Genomic DNA, 16,248 nt, shown 5'->3' with positions numbered 1-16,248 from the left:
GTAGGGATAGAGTTTTGTTGGTATGATCATTACAGTCTTTTGAAGTACGTGACACAAATCATACCGAGGATAAGAAAAAGCGTTCCATAAGAGGGGTGGGCAGGTAAGCTTTCTTAAGTATCTCCTGCTTTGATATCGTATCTGCTGAAGCAGCGGCAGACGCCTCACAGCAAACATCGACCTGGGAGAGGCTTAATGCTTGCGATATACATACGGGATGATTAATTGTATCGTTAACATAATCTTTACAAATCACTCATGACACGGTGCAGAATTCTACTTTTAGCGCTATAGTCCCAGATGCAGAAATTCTTTGCACAAGAAATCAAACTAATTATACGCATAATTCACAATTTTGATTTTTTTTAGCTTTAAGACTACTTCCTTTGCACCAGAAGTTCCTATTTACGAAGTGCAGCCGGTGAATTGTACGGCTATATTCACTAGGAACGAATTCTGAGGATGACATGAGTTTTCAGATTCGTGTTCCGGAAGTTTGCAACCTGCGATGGTGCTGCAGCAACATTCTAGCCTCAATGCGTATAAGGCGTTTTTTGTTGTGTGTGTGTGATGTTTGTTCAAATTCTGGTGGTTTACGAGCTGAAACCATGATGTGATGAGGCAACCGTAGTAGGGGACAGCGGATTACCTGTACAAAAAAAATATTGAGAAGGCATTGAGATATTGTTGGTCAATGTTGAGTTTTTTATTGAGGAATTATTGAGAGTATGTTGGAGAATTGTTGGGTTGAGTGTTGAGCACTCTTGTATATTGGCCACTGAAATCGAATTGAAACACCATTGGGTACCTCAATGTTGAATAATTGTTAAGTTACCATTGAAAGTCCATTGTGCTTAGACGACCCGTTGTGTTCCTTTTGTTGAATGGTTGCTGATTTACCATCGATTCTGCGTTGAACTAACGTTGTGGTAGTTCTGTTGACCTGTTGCTGAGTTATTATTGCCACAGCATTGAAAAGCATATCGTGGCACAGTTAAGATGCCATTGAGATTTCAGAAGTCGCCATTGAAATATGATTGACGTTTCGTTGGGCTAGTGTTTTTATTCATATATTGAAATTGCTTAGCTGTTCACACTTGCATGCCCCGGTGCCTGCTCATAACTTTCCGAAACACAAACAAAATCAAAGGAGAGACTGATCAACTTGAAGTACCTTTATTTACACTAAAGATGTGTGCACGTGAAACATTATTACAGTACATAAGGCACCACTACATCGAACCTGGAGACACAGCCTAGTACCTACAGCACTCTAGCAGTGTAAATACAATTGAAAAAACCTATACATATGAATCCAATCAAAACGATCATTGTGCTCTTCACTTTCGACTTAAGTTCATGACTAGAAGGCAAAGCGACTCAAAAGGCAGGGCTTAAGCATACCCTTGTAACAACCAACGTTGAACACATGAACACTTGGAGCTGCTTGCATGTGAATACACAAAAGACATCTGAATATGTTACATTAAAATGTTGCGCACACTAACATATCACAGGAAGAGCTACAGCTGACTGTGAGAAGGCAAAATAACCAACTTGAAACAAATGACTTCACGTAAATATATACAACCTTTAGCACACGTCTTTCACCGCGATTAAAATTTAATGAAGTACCAAAGTAGACTTGCCTGAGCTTTGTCTTCGAGAGAGGAGAGCGTAAACTTTAATTTCAAATCAGCAAGATTTGAGTCCGGCGTCTTTTAGTGGGTCTGGGCACCCGCCGCGGACGCGGTTCCGAGACCTTGTCTCGAAGCGGCTTCCTCGGCTCGCTGGACAGCCCAGAGTTGTGCTATCAGGTCAGAGCTGAGCAGTGCGGTCATCCAGCGTGACTGGAGGCTGGCGGTGGAAGAGACCGAGGGGTCGGCACTGCCCGACTTGTTTGTTAGGTCCCGACACTCCCATAGCATGTGATTTAGTGTGGCAACCTCGCCACACGATGTGCATCTGTTTGTAGTGTACATGTCTGGATACATGGCGTCCATGAGTCTGGGGTTTCTGTAAGAGTCTGTTTGTAATTGTCTGAAGTGTACTGCTTGCGTCCTGTCTGACATAGCGTGAGGGAATGGGTATAAGCGTCTTTGTAATTGGTAGTGTGCTGTGATGTCGTGAAAAGTGGTCATACGATCCTCCCATGCCCAGACGTTTGCAGTACCCCGCGGGGGCTCTTCCTCCGATGCTGCTCGGTGAGTCAGGCCTCGAGCAACGCCGTGAGCCGCTTCGTTGGGGGTGCTCATTGCAGTGTGTGCCGGGATCCACAGCAAATGCCTTCGGTTATCAACGTCGGCCTCTCCCTGGTGTATGGGATGTCGCTGGAGTGTCTGATACGCCTCTTGCGAGATGCGCCCATTTGCAAAATTGCGAATTGCCGTTTGCGAGTCACAGATCACGTATGTAGCTTTGGTTTGTGTGAGGGCCAGTGCTATGGCCGCTTCCTCTGCCGCTTCGGCATGTGCCGTGTTCACGGTGACGCTCGTGAGGTGGTTGCCTCGGTGGCTAGTAACTGCTGCCACGAAACTCTTCCTGTCTCGATAGCGGGCTGCGTCGGTGAAGACCGCATCCTTGCCGTTAGAGTAACTATTGTTCATTTCTTGTGCCCTGGCTTTACGCCTCCCCGTGTGGTGTTGGGGGGGGGGCATATATTTTCATGTTGCCCAATTATTTTATAAAATAACATCACTCAACTTAGCTGTTATTTGACGAGACATCATTTAGAAAGTTGTCGGGCATGATGAACACCTGAATCGTGTTTCTGACAAGCCAGGATTGCTTTCAGAAATAAACTTGTAAAGCTTTTGTGTAATGAAAGCAGCTTATCTCCCTGGCACAAGTCAAGAACAAACAGTACACCATTTGATTATGTTAATTTGGGGTACAGAGCAGTTCGCTAGTGGCATTTCCTCAATTTAGTGAGCTCATTTTCAGGTGATCTTTCTGGACTTGCACAAAGCTAATTAAAGCACTTTTTGGGGCCTTTTTTCCTATACCCAGCAACTAAGTGGTACCTCAGTCAATAAAGAGATAAGGAAAGGCTAATACCTTGAACGATAAGAGAAAAAATAGTTATTTAGCACAGAAAATTGGTAGTAACACATGGCTAACACCATTCCAAACCGCCAAATAAATGGTCACCTGCACTTTCAGTATCAAGCACCCCAGAAATGGTCTTACAGTATGAGAAAAGGTTCCAATGACTTGACAGCCCGATTGCTGAGACAGTGAAAAACGCAAATACATCATATACGAAACACCAATTACCTCAATTTCGCAGATAAAATGTTATAAACATAGCACCAGAATTTTGCTGCATAAAATACATAAAGGTTGCATAAACATTGGGACAAAGCAGCAACTGAAAGACAGAGGGAGCTACAGCGCACCCATGTTGAAAAAGATTACAAGGAAAATGATATATATGCATATTTAAGTTTACAATTTTCGCTCCAACATATAGAAAAAGAACGCATGCACTTAGAGCATAAAAAGGTTCATGTGCCTGGAGAATGCAGCGCAGTACAAAGAAGCGTCATGAGAACCGAAAAGTAGATCTTACTACGAATGCTTGTAACCTACAATCAGGCATGTGCCATGTTATGCCTTGAATGGATGAAATTCATAAATCTTACACACAAAGGAAGTTACCATCACTCTTATTGGCTTCCTCAGGGGACTCCTTGAAATTGAACTAGAAAAATGTACTCAGTGTCAAAAACAAAAAGAAGATAAGACCCTATAGCGTTCTTCCTGAAATAAACAGCGCAAATAACTTCATGTATCAATTCTATGGACACTTCGCCAATTCGGTGTACATTTATATTTCCCAACCACCCAAACAGAGACGAGAAGGATGAATTAAGGTAGGAACACACATGAACGCTGACTCAAGTAGAAGTTTATTCGTGAAGACAAAGATTATAAACACACTGGCCAACTTCACAAAGAAAAAGCCATGGATGCGCAGCATACACAGCCCGGCACAACAAAAAAGGACTGAAATACGTCCTGTAGAATAAACATGTGCGTCAAAAACTAACAAAAACATGAAAACTGAAAGGTTTCTCCTGTAAGCGATAGTAACGAGAAGTACTGTAGCAACTCTTTCCCACTAAGGGTCACAGAAATCTTGCTTATGAATATTTCTTCGTGATCAATGAATAATGCTTCCATAAGTCCTTTTGTGTTCTGGTCTTTGTGATGAAACAATCGTTCTTTCTGCTATATACCGCAACACCAGAGGAGTTCCAGAAGCAATATTTATTGATCACAAACGAAACGATTGCGTAACCAAGTTATCTGTTGCCCTTAGTGGGAAAAAGTTGTTCTCAAAAGAGTATTTCCCGTTGGGTAGTATCGCTTATCGGACAAATCTTTCGCTTTTTCAATAGATTTGACCGCTAGTTCTCGTTTTTCACGCAGGTTCATTCTACATGACATGGCTTTTCATATTTTTTTCTTGTCGCACGTGGCTGTTTCTGCCACGCACGCACGAATTTTTACCTTTGCCAAGTTGACCAGTGTGTTTAATAATTTTGTCATCATAAGCAAACATTTAGTAGAGCTTGCGCTCGTGTGTGCTCCTACCTATTTCGTCGTCCGCCTCTGTTCGTGCTGCTGTTTACAGTACCCCCGTATCACTTGGTTAGGCTGGTAAACATTCTCACAAACAAAAGTAAATGCCTCCCCTCAAAAGGTAGCCCATCCATTGCTACTACACGCCAGAGCAAATCGAAAGTAAGCCTTCACAGCGTCCATGCAGCAGCTAGTACACCACAGAGTAACACAAAAAATAGTTGAAAATCCCACTTGATGGAGATTGGCAACAGAGATGCAAGCTTGCTAGTGAATCAGCCACATATCAACGGGTGTCTCTTGCACGACGCCAACGTGCTCTTGGCGTAGAACACTTTAGCATCTGGGAATTTACTGCATACGTAACCTGGGAGAAGGGAATGTGGACAGAAAATGAGATTGCGCGGATTAAGAATCTGCCACACAGTGCACATAACTACGCACGAAATAGAAGTACGCACTATACTGGCAAGTAAAAATTTGCGACTCTTTACGAGTGCCGTCGAGAAAAGGAAGGAATGGGTTGCTACGGTAAATGTTAGCTAAAACACGCACAGCGATGTTTCACAGTGGGGAAAATATTCCCGGCTCTCTCGCAGAACCAAAGACCACGCGACAGTGCATAGCCGATACCAAACATATATCGAATCTTTGGGTAGAAGTCCAGTAGAAGGAATGACCTAAACATACGCCGTGAGCGATGCGAGCGTGAGCGTGCCTGTACGAGTGAGAACATGTACCGCTTCTTTGAAGCTAGCGGCGCTCCGGCGTGGCTCCGATCATCCCGCGCGATTTGTGTGCAGAACGTCGCGTACACGCCCTTGCGCGTTTTACGCGGTAGCCTCCGCGCAGTGAGCTAGCTTTGTGCACGCGTCATTCTTCACCGCGCAAACGGTGCTCGAGTGCGACGCTTACTTAGCTCGAGGCGACAACTCGCCGATTGGAGCTCCTTTCGCTTCTGCAAGCAACGAACATTCGGATCGGTCCAACTCAAAGAGGCAGCAGAGAACGGTGGCATGTTTCGGTTATCGCCTATTAAAATTGTACAGTACGCCTTCAACGGCAACCCGCCGCGCTAGATAAAGATGCTTACTGCGGTAGTTTTTGCGCTGATAGGCGATAAGGTGAGCCCATCAGCGGCTGTGTTCTTTGCCGACGTCGTCACCACACCTCTGTCCATTTGCGCTGTGTATCCGTGAACAGTCACGGCGCGGAAGCTGTGGCTAATCGGTTGGCCGTTCTCCGCAAATCCCAAAGAGGCGAAATATATTTCGCTGTGCGCCGCAGCATTAGCCGCAACCTAAATCGAGGCGCGCTTAACCGCTACGGCACAAATGCTGATCACACTAACCGTATGGTATACGATGAGCCACTACGGAAAAAAAAAATTATTCTGACGTTCCACGTGCCAAACCAACGATCTGATTATGAGGCGCGTCGTAGTTGGGTACTCCGTATTAATTTTGACTTCCTGGAAATTTTTACGTGCATACAATGCACAATGCACGAGCGTTTTTGCATTCCGCTCCTTTGGAATGCGGCCGCTGCAGGGATCGTATCCACGACCTCGAGCCTCAAATTGCCACGGCGGCCGCCATAGTTACGAAATGCGTAAGCCTCAAGTGCAACACTGCCTTCCGGTACTAGTGTGGTACAAGTGTAGCACAGCTGCACACCTGCTGCACACCTGCTGCACAATTATTTGTCGCGGTTCCCCTGAGCTCGTAGTGCCTGCCTGAATACCTTGAAAGGCAGCGCGCCTCTAACGTATTGGAACGCGATAACAAGCGCTTTGACGGCCCACGTGTGCCCCCATGAAAGATGACTGGGCCACTGTACAAAATTATCACTGCGCAGAGAAGCCGATCATTACGTTCCACTTGTGTTCTCTCATACAAATGAAGGAAACGGTATTAGGAACAAATGAAGCAATGCAATTTTACCCACATGGGGCGCCGCTGCATCTTCGCCTACCATTGTTTCAAACGAAGTGATGGTCAGTGTTGCCAGGTTTGGCTATATATAGCCAAATTGGGCTACAGAAAAAAAGTTTTTGGCGTCGACTTGGGCGAGTTGGCTACTGGGCTACTGAAAATCTGCGACTTGGCTTTGATTGGGCTATGAGTGGCGCCTTAATCCACGCTCGAGAGGTGACTCTCATACAGGAAAAGAAATCTCGAAGGCTGAACGGAAACATGAGCTTCAAGAACTTACTCTTAGGTGTGAGCGTCACGAACGTGAGAATGGACGCGGACGTGAGTATCAGCAACGTAAGCATGAGCGTGAGCAAAAGTATGAGAGAGAGAAGGCAGCACTGCTCAAAGAAATACAGTATTGTGATCAGTTAATGGCACAGAGACAACGGCTGTCTGAGAATTCTGCACGTAGTACAGAGCGAAAGAATGAGGAAGCATCTAGCAGATTTTCGCCAAAAGCCGACGAGAACAGTAGTGCCTGTGAGATTGGCTGCAGATTCATAGGTAAAGGGAAAAAGCTAGCTGCTAACGATGCCTTAGTGGCAACAGAGGCCGTTAAAGGCCGCAAAAAGAGCGACGAGGTGCTGTGCCAACAGACGACTGTAGAGACAGCTAGGCCTGCTGCGAACAAATTGGCACAGTTACCGCGCGTGTGCGTCGCGGGTAATGTTAGCGAGGTTGCTAGCGAAGAAAAGGGTACTGCTGACCCGACAGACGCGAGCACCCATGTCAGGTCAGATCTGCGTGCAGAAGTGAAGTGCGAGCTGGACGATGCAGTTGAGAATAGTTCTCGGGGTGGCGAGCTCCGTAGTTCACGAGAGAACTTCAGATAGAGAAGCACAGGGCAACACGTTATGCAAAAATGATTTCGAGAACACTTCATTAAGTGCAGCAGAACATTCTTCTTGCGGAACAACACCACCATCTAACTCAGTTAACAATATTGTGTTACATTCGGAACCCTTGACAGTTTTCCAAAATTTTTTGGTATTTTCAGTCAGCAGAGATGGAAGTGTATTGTAAAAGAAAACGCGTTTAGCTTCTTTGACTGCGTTTTTAAACAGTGAAGCAACCTGCTGATACGCACGCCAGCTATCAGTTGTGTCCCGTTTTCTTTTTTTTTTTTTGCGAAACAGCCGCTTCTTCCTGTTCGATATACGTTTTAAGGATGCATTAAACCACGCTGCTCGATGGTTGCACCGGAAAACTCGCAGGGGTACGTATTCTTGCACTAATTCGTTAAATTTTTAAAAAGCGACAACTTCTGTTCAACGCTCCGAGTGTAAAAGTCCATATGGACCATTTATCATCGTTAATGCTTGCGGCAATCACTTGAATCTCGGTTTGCAGTGCCTCGCCTTTCCATTCCGCCATCCGCGACTGGTTGCGTCCTTGTGATCAGCTTCTGATGCGTCACACTGCCTAGGAAGAGCCAATCGCGCCCACCGGTGACCCCCTGGAATCGAACCCGCGATCCTTCTGAAATTATAAGCGAGGAGCAGGACACACGAATGATTGCGTCACCGCACTGCTTCAGTGCTTGGAAATTTGGGTGGCGTGTTCCACGTGACCCTGACACCGCCTGTCGCATCCACTGCTTCGTCTAGCGTCCCGATAAAGTCGCGGTTCGTTTCCTCTTTAAGCAGACATTCGAGGCCCGTGTGCCCGTATTTCGAATATCCACAGAAGGCCATTCCATAGAGGAAGAAGACGTCATTGTACAACTGCATGTTTTATTTTAATGTTGACAAAAATACTTTTCTTTAATGTCGCCTGTGGAGGTCGGCAAAAATCTACCTATTGCGCTGAAGTACTCGGAGATGTATGCATCACTTGAACGGAAAACCAGTGCGCACACTTCAATAATAACAAAGTGAATTGAATCAGTGATCAACTAATTACTTGAGCAGATATACTGCAACGCACGCCTACTGAATAAATGCGATGCGACGCATAACATTGGTCGCGTATTTGGGACACGGGACAGCGCGGTACTACAGCGTAGTATCAAACACGAACGTCGCCTTGAAATCAATCGCTTTAACAGCCGCACGGCAATAATCGAGAGATAAGTGTCGGGGTGAACGCCATAAGGTCAGAGACCACTCGAGGAACACAACTTTCGCAACAAAAATTGTATTAGCACAAGAAATAAAGAAAATGAACGGCCAGTGAAGTCAGAAAACAATTAGTTGGCAGTTACAAAGGAAAGCAATTTAAAAAAAAAGAAATGTCGCAGAGCTCGCTTTATTTACTAGAAAGATGATCGAAAATTCGTTAAGCTGATGTGACACATATTGTGAAGTGGCGAGGAGGATTCTCCGCTGCAGTGCACATGCTGCAATGGCGAAGTTTAGGGTGCTCCTCTGATCCCACCGAACTCATCTGTACTGCTGAGCAAGATACGGAACTCTACCTCTCCGTCTCGGACGTAGCCGTTATCCTTCAGCGAGGCAATGTCTGTAGTAAATTGGAGGTGGAAGTGGAGCAACGAGGGGTCATCGCGGTTGCAGCAACAACGCTCGGCAGCTGGAGTCAACCGAGCTATATGGAATGAATGCACCGCGCTCACTTTCCAGAAAGGCGGCCAACACTTGGAGTCCACCCGCGTCCCGTTAAACTCGATCTTCAGAACGAGGTCAGCTGCACAATCGCTGTACTTCCAAACGGCAATGGTAAAGTACGTGTCCGCCATGTGCTGCACCGTAATCTCGGCAAACTGTTTTATGCCTTCCTGGCACTGAATGATTTCCTCAAAGTTTTCTAGGGTCAGCCGATATGTCACGCGCCCATTTTTTTTAATGCGCGCGGGTATCGACTGCGCACTGGTCAAATGCCGAACGTCACCGTACACACGCTCACAATGAGCAATGACGCGGCTGGAATCAGCCTCCGGGGAAGTTTGCCGCGAGTGTTTCAGGTGACCTGAGCGTCCACGCTTTCGACGTATCTCATCTTCTTGTTCCGAGCGCAACGACAGCGACCTCGACGTGCTGGCTTCTTCCAATGGATTTTTCTGAGCCGTCCGCTGTTGCGACACGTTCGAGGAAATCGTGGCGGTGATTTGTTCCATCTCGGCCTTTAAATTCTGCTCCCATGCTCCGAGCTCGCGAGTGAACCTGGCTTCCTGGTTTCTGGCTTGTTCTGTAAGCTCATTCAACTGACTCTGAATCACTGGCAGCAGCTGGTCGTGGTTGAGGCATCCCAACATCGCCTTCACGTGTTCAAGGGAAGCGTTCAAGTCTTCGAGTGTCACTGCTGTAGGTTGCGAGGACTCTGTGATCGCAGTAGAAACACCGGCACTGCATCCGGCTGCGTAGTGCGTTGGCAGGTCTCTGTGCTGGACTCCCTCACCGCATCGCCAACAGTCCACGGTGTGAAATGTGCACTCGTTCTCGTAGTGTTCCAGCATGCGGTCCATGGTGCCCGTGTACTCGCAGCCGTGCGCTTCGTTCCAGCAGTGCACCTTAATAGTAAATAAAATATATAAATTGCCCACATTAAAATTTTTGGCCGACAAACTCTTTCTACTAAAGGCGCCTTCTATACCTGTCCCTAACTTTTAGAACAGATCTTTACATGAATTACGGTGAACCAGCGTTATCGCCAGATTCTTTGGAGAAGCAAATATGCTCAAAATCAACCAGCACTGTCTGCGGCTGTCTAAACATTAAACATGCATCAAACACGAATACTAGGTCAAAGTGAATCGCCTAATTATACTTCTAAATAGCAAGACAGCTACTCCCACACAAGAATGAGCCTTGGTAAGCGAGAATCGAGGAAAAATACGACCACTGTTGAACTATTCTTCCAGATCCAAACTTATCTACGAGGACAGCAGCATTCTTGTGCAGTGGAGACCGCCATGTGCTTTTCGCTTGCTAGCTTGCTCCTCGAAGAAATGAGGTCACCCACTACGGGCCAAGTCATCTGTCATAGGGCGGGCGGTTGGGAGTGAGTGGGGGTGTAGGTGGTTTTGAGGAATAATGTCTTAAAGTAAAAATTTGCACAATTTGTAGTTTTCCAGGAGCGACACCATCTTTTAGAAGAATAACTAGTGAATTTATTTTGTAGTGTGCCCAACTTCATTTTCTGATGTTTCAGTGCGAATTGCAAGGGAAAGAAGAATAATGTGTACATAGAAAGTGATTAACTATCACTCAAGTGTCACTGAAGTGATTATCACCAGGTTCCCTTTGAATTTAGGGCAGAAACGTTTAGTTCTGATAGACGGTAAAAAGTAACATGTAGTCAGGGTGAATTTGTGTGCTACTTTTCGGCAATAATAAAAGCGACACTAATCGTTTGGCGTGCAGATATGCCGCGGCGGAATGATGCGAATACGAATGCATACTTGCCCCCCCCCCCCCCCCCCAAATTTAACTGGCAGGACTTGTCTTTCCTCCTCACCTTCAGGGTGTTCGCTGTTCTGCCAGGGAATTCACAAACCACGCATTCCGCTTCTTCGAATTGCACTTCATCCAATGGACACCGCCCGACGCTCCCTTCGAGGCAAGATTGGCACAGAGCGTCACCACACGGCAATATCACCATCCGTTTGGGGATCGTGCGGCAGAGGCCGCACACACGTGCACTGGGAACGTCGTCGACGAACCGCGTCGGTCGCCAGTTGACGCCGGCGACGACGTGGTCGCGAAAACGGTGCACTCGTCCTCGTCCGTGATCCGGCATGGCGGCGTCTTCGGGCACGAATGCTACGCCCACACGAGAGCGCGGTGCCTTTCTTTACCGAGCTTATCGCTACTGGGTGGCGTCAGACACTTTGCCCAGATAAGCGTCGACGAGAGATAAAATGAGCCCTGCACTCACTGTCGCGTAGAATGGGGAACACTTATCTCACCTTGACCTTCGCAGCGCGGCGAGGAACAATTGCCTCGTTATCGTCGGCGACAGCCGTTCCATACATCTAACGCCGATTCAGCCTCGTCACATGCATATACATTGGGCTTGTTCCGCTGTCACGTGCACTCGGCCGCAACGTATAATGCAGAGCACGCGAACGCGTGGCGAAACGGTCCTCCTTGCCTTCAGGCGTCGCAACCCTGTCGTCGAGACCGACTGCTGCGCGCATGCGCATTCCTCCGTGACCGCAAGCGTGCAGGTTTCCGCGCCTCCTTCTTGCGCGCCGGCGATAACGGGGTAGATGTGGCCCTCCTACGATTGCCGCTGTGGGGGATTCGAACGGGACGACTTCGATGACGCAACGGAAATTAAGGGTGCGGTCGAATAATTTTGTTCGATACGCGTTCTGTTCGCTTGCTGCAACGTCACAAAGTAGCAGTATGCAAAATTTCTCAGAACGAGGCGGATAGAGCAGCCAATCGTCAAGCGGTGAACTCCCCGGAAGTTTACTTCTCTCGTCTGCCGTCTGCTTCCACACACTATACTGTACAAAATGAAAAGTTTGTCTTCCAATGAATGAAATCTTTAACTAAAAAAAATGTATTTCGTTTTCTTTTCAAGCTTAAGTACGTTTTCAAATAGTAGTACGTGTGAATACTACAATTTATAACTATTAGTTTCTCTGCGTCGTCGCTTGGTGGTGTCCCACACAGCGAGGAGAAAAAGAACAAAGAAACGACGGGAACAGTGGCGCACCTTTTAAGAATCAGCAACAACATTCCAGTGGCTTCCTGGCACCGATGATGGGGCCGATTTTTTTGTACAACCAACGCGCTATTTGTTTCGAGAAGCGAAAGCGACGCCGGAATTTGCGTGCTGCCATTTCTTCAAACGCGTTTTGCAACGCCACCCGCTCTCCTTCCTCCTCGAGCAACGCCAGCGCAACAACCTAAGTTCCCAACGCATGCGCCATTTTCTCGAAAAACTATGGATTGGATCCGAATGTGCTATTCTGCAGCCTCAGCCGCCGGTTGGATCCAATCCAATCCAACAGACGCGCCATGCGAAGCCGCGCGCGTAACGAGCGTATGATCGCTCCAAACTTTCCAACTCCCGTCGGGTTCGGCGCCTAGCAGACAACGTGCTCGGTTTCATTCTCGTCTTGGCTGTCGCCATCTTCAGAGCCCCTTTTCCGCCGCGCTTTCTTGCTAGAGAACGCCCCGTTGATAAATAGAAATAAAGGACGAAGATTGGACACGAGAAGCCGCAGCGAAAGAAAAAGAAAAAAAAAAAACAGATGACTTGTTGGGTTCGCGACCGATCCCCTATGCGTCCGCGTCCGTGACTCGACAAAAAATTTGAAGGATGCTTAAGCTGCGCCTTTTAAGATTGGAGTGCGATAGCATTCAAACATCCCTGACTGCTCCTGACGCTTCCCGGCAAATGGAGCGTATGTAATCGTAATGTTAACCTGGAAACGCGTACCGTGTGTGTATGTGTGTTTAGTGACTTTTGAAGGAGAGGAAGAGAGAAGTGCTGTTAGATATGGAGCTGTTTCCTGGGGCTACTTCGAGTTCTCCAGACCACATCGAATCGCAGCACAGCTAATTGAGGAATGCAGAAGCAGGGGTGCCACATTCCTGAGGCAGGACATTTGCAAACAAGTTCGTACGCCGCCGGGATTAGAAGGGGCCCTTGGACAGTGGAGCCCAATCGTCACCCTTCTTCGCCTTTGAAGAAGGCATTTGCTACCACAGCGGAGCCCTACCGCCGGGACTAGAGGGGCCGTCGGACAATGGAGCATGAGCGTCCCCACTTCTCCTCCTTCGAAGAAGCGCATTGCAAGTCTGCGAGGCAAGACCGCAGAGAGCCGCTGGGTGTGACAACGCGATACGGGCGCCAACCATTGGCTGAAAATGGCGTCATCTGAGCGGACTCTCCCATTGGTCAAACATGACGCGACTTCCAGTGCTCGAAGGGTTTAAAAGAAGCATTCCAGAGAGACCAGAGCATTCCCTGATTCCCTGATTGACCTCTCTTGAACTTCTTGCCGCGGGCCGCAGCGTCCGAGTTGCTGCCGGCCCGTAATGACTGTACGACTGTTACTTCTCTCTCTCCTCCTTGTATATAACGTAAAATAAATACTCCCAAGTTTGGTTTTCATCCCGAAGTCCGTCCTTCAACCCCTACAGTGCATGAACGGCGAGCTTTGTGGCGGAAACACGGCCTCTTGCGTGGTTCACGATGCGGCGGAGGGGAACGCCAGCTGGAGTTAAAGGGACAAAAAGGTTACTATGAAGTCAAGTTCAAGTGATAAAGCAATGCACTAGACCCTCTAAGGCGTCAATATAATCGCGAACAGAGCTTTAGTAACCGAGGAGTTAAAGTAAATGCTTCACACTATTTAGACCCCCCAGCGACATTCCGGTACTAGCCCGATGACGAAGGCACTCCTCATAAGCATTTGTCACTAGTACTCAACTACCCGTATTAAAAAGATCATTTCATTAGATTATAAGACGGAACGAAATGCTACTTTTCTACTTCTCTCGATTGCAAGAAAAAATAAAACATTGGCATTACGCTTGAGTAATATGCGGGATCGAAAGGCTTCGTTTTCGCTCGACTCTGCGCGCTCGACATTGCGCCGCGCGGGCTTCGAGTTTCAGTTGTTTCGTTATCGCGTCGTGCTGCGGTGGTCATGCTGGCTCGCGAAACTTGCATTTGGGACAAGCAGCGAGAATGCCACCTCCATATTATGTCGTGGGATGCGTGGTCGGTCCGCGGAAATTGGCCAAGGTCAGTAGCAGCGGCGAATCCAGCGTTACTTATCACTGTGTGCCAACGAGTGAAGCTCTCAGTTCGAAGTGGGTAAGTGCCGTACCTCTGCCACAGCGCGCTGGCAAAGAGCCGAAAAATCACGTAGTGCGCTCGCTGCACTTTCGTACAGAGTATTACGAGTTCGACGCCGACTTACTGAAGTCGTGTGGAGTGCCTTTCAAAGCAGGCCGCCGCCGTAGTCGTACGCAACGACGCCGGCAGCGCGAGCCCTCAGCCAACGTTACTAGACTAGCTTCAGTTGTAAAACTCCCCGCCCGCGCGCTTACAGCCGCTGTCGCCACTTCTGTGACAGCCGCCAGAGGGCAACGCTGTTCCATCGGGCTCCACTGCAGACGCCTCGTCACAGCCTTGAGCTCGTGCGGACGGGCCACCGTTGGTGCGTGTTTCACGCTCGCTGGCGTTCCCCTTGCCCGAATTAGTGAGACCACGAGAAAGCGATATCCACCTACAGCAATAAGATTTATCGCACCAGTTCGTTAATACTGAAAGAAGGGTAAACTGCACGAAAGGAAGAAACGCATACAGCGAAGCGCAGAAGCTGCGTCTCTAAATGTCGTGTGTTTCTTCCTGTCACCTTAACGTTTCGCGCAGTTTAGGCTCAGGAGCCTGAATATCTGGCCAAAGTGCGTGATTTTAGGATGATCTTCATCCGCGCCGAAGCTTGTCGCCACGCCAAAGAAGCGCTACAAAAAGAAAGATGAGGTCGGTCTTTGTACACACACACACACACACACACACACACACACACACACACACACACACACACACACACACACACACACACACACACACACACACACACACACACACACACACACACACACACACACACACACACACACACACACACACACACACACACACACACACACACACACACACACACACACACACACACACACACACACACACACACACACACACACACACACACACACACACACACACACACACACACACACACACACACACACACACACACACACACACACACACACACACACACACACACACACACACACACACACACACACACACACACACACACACACACACACACACACACACACACACACACACACACACACACACACACACACACACACACACACACACACACACACACACACACACACACACACACACACACACACACACACACACACACACACACACACACACACACACACACACACACACACACACACACACACACACACACACACACACACACACACACACACACACACGCGCGCGCGCGCACACACACGCGCGCGCGCGCGCGCACACACACACGCGCGCGCGCGCGCGCGCACACACACGCGCGCGCGCGCGCGCGCACACACACGCGCGCGCGCGCGCGCGCACACACACACACACACACACACACACACACACACACACACACACACACACGCGCGCGCACACACACACACACGCGCGCGCACACACACACGCGCGCGCACACACACGCGCGCGCACACGCACGCGCGCGCACACGCACACACACACGCGCGCACACGCACACACACACACGCACAAAAGAAGCCGGATTTTTCATTCCGTCAAGATGCTTAATCAGCGAAGCTGAAACGTGCGGCCCCTGTGTTTAGCACTGGGTTAATCCCGAGGGTTCATTAAAGTATTTCTCAGTTATGAGGTTACACACACAATCGGCTGCGAGAGAGAACGACGTCACTGATGGTATGCCCGCAGTCCGCAGTTGTCGCTTGCGTTCGATGTCTCGAGTTTGCTCGGCGGCGTGGTTAGCAGCCAACGCCTGCGATTTGCCGCTTGTGATTCTTTGAAATTAAATTTCTTCGAAATTATATCTTTCCGTTACGTAAGACCATGAGTGGCTCATACTCCCTTAAGCAATGGCTCATACCCCCGTAAACGCGGCCTCCCCATTACGACGACAGAAGTGAAGCGAAATTCTACGCTGGAAAGATGAACGGCCTTGCAGCCAGCTGTGCAA

General features: G+C 48.3%; 1 protein-coding gene across 1 annotated transcript; it reads right to left on the bottom strand.

The window, feature by feature from the left end:
• Nucleotides 1-8,778: 8,778 nt before the first annotated feature.
• Nucleotides 8,779-11,314, bottom strand: LOC135908296 (uncharacterized). Its single transcript, XM_065440050.2, has 2 exons — nucleotides 10,977-11,314; nucleotides 8,779-10,029 (listed from the first exon to the last, which is right to left on the bottom strand). The coding sequence occupies exons 1-2, from the start codon at nucleotides 11,256-11,258 to the stop codon at nucleotides 8,917-8,919; spliced, it is 1,395 nt and encodes a 464-aa protein (XP_065296122.2). The 5' UTR covers nucleotides 11,259-11,314; the 3' UTR covers nucleotides 8,779-8,916.
• Nucleotides 11,315-16,248: the final 4,934 nt, after the last annotated feature.

Source organism: Dermacentor albipictus, chromosome 6 (genome assembly GCF_038994185.2).
Source record: "Dermacentor albipictus isolate Rhodes 1998 colony chromosome 6, USDA_Dalb.pri_finalv2, whole genome shotgun sequence".
Taxonomy (NCBI): domain Eukaryota; kingdom Metazoa; phylum Arthropoda; class Arachnida; order Ixodida; family Ixodidae; genus Dermacentor; species Dermacentor albipictus.
This window is presented reverse-complemented; position numbering and strand designations above follow the sequence as displayed.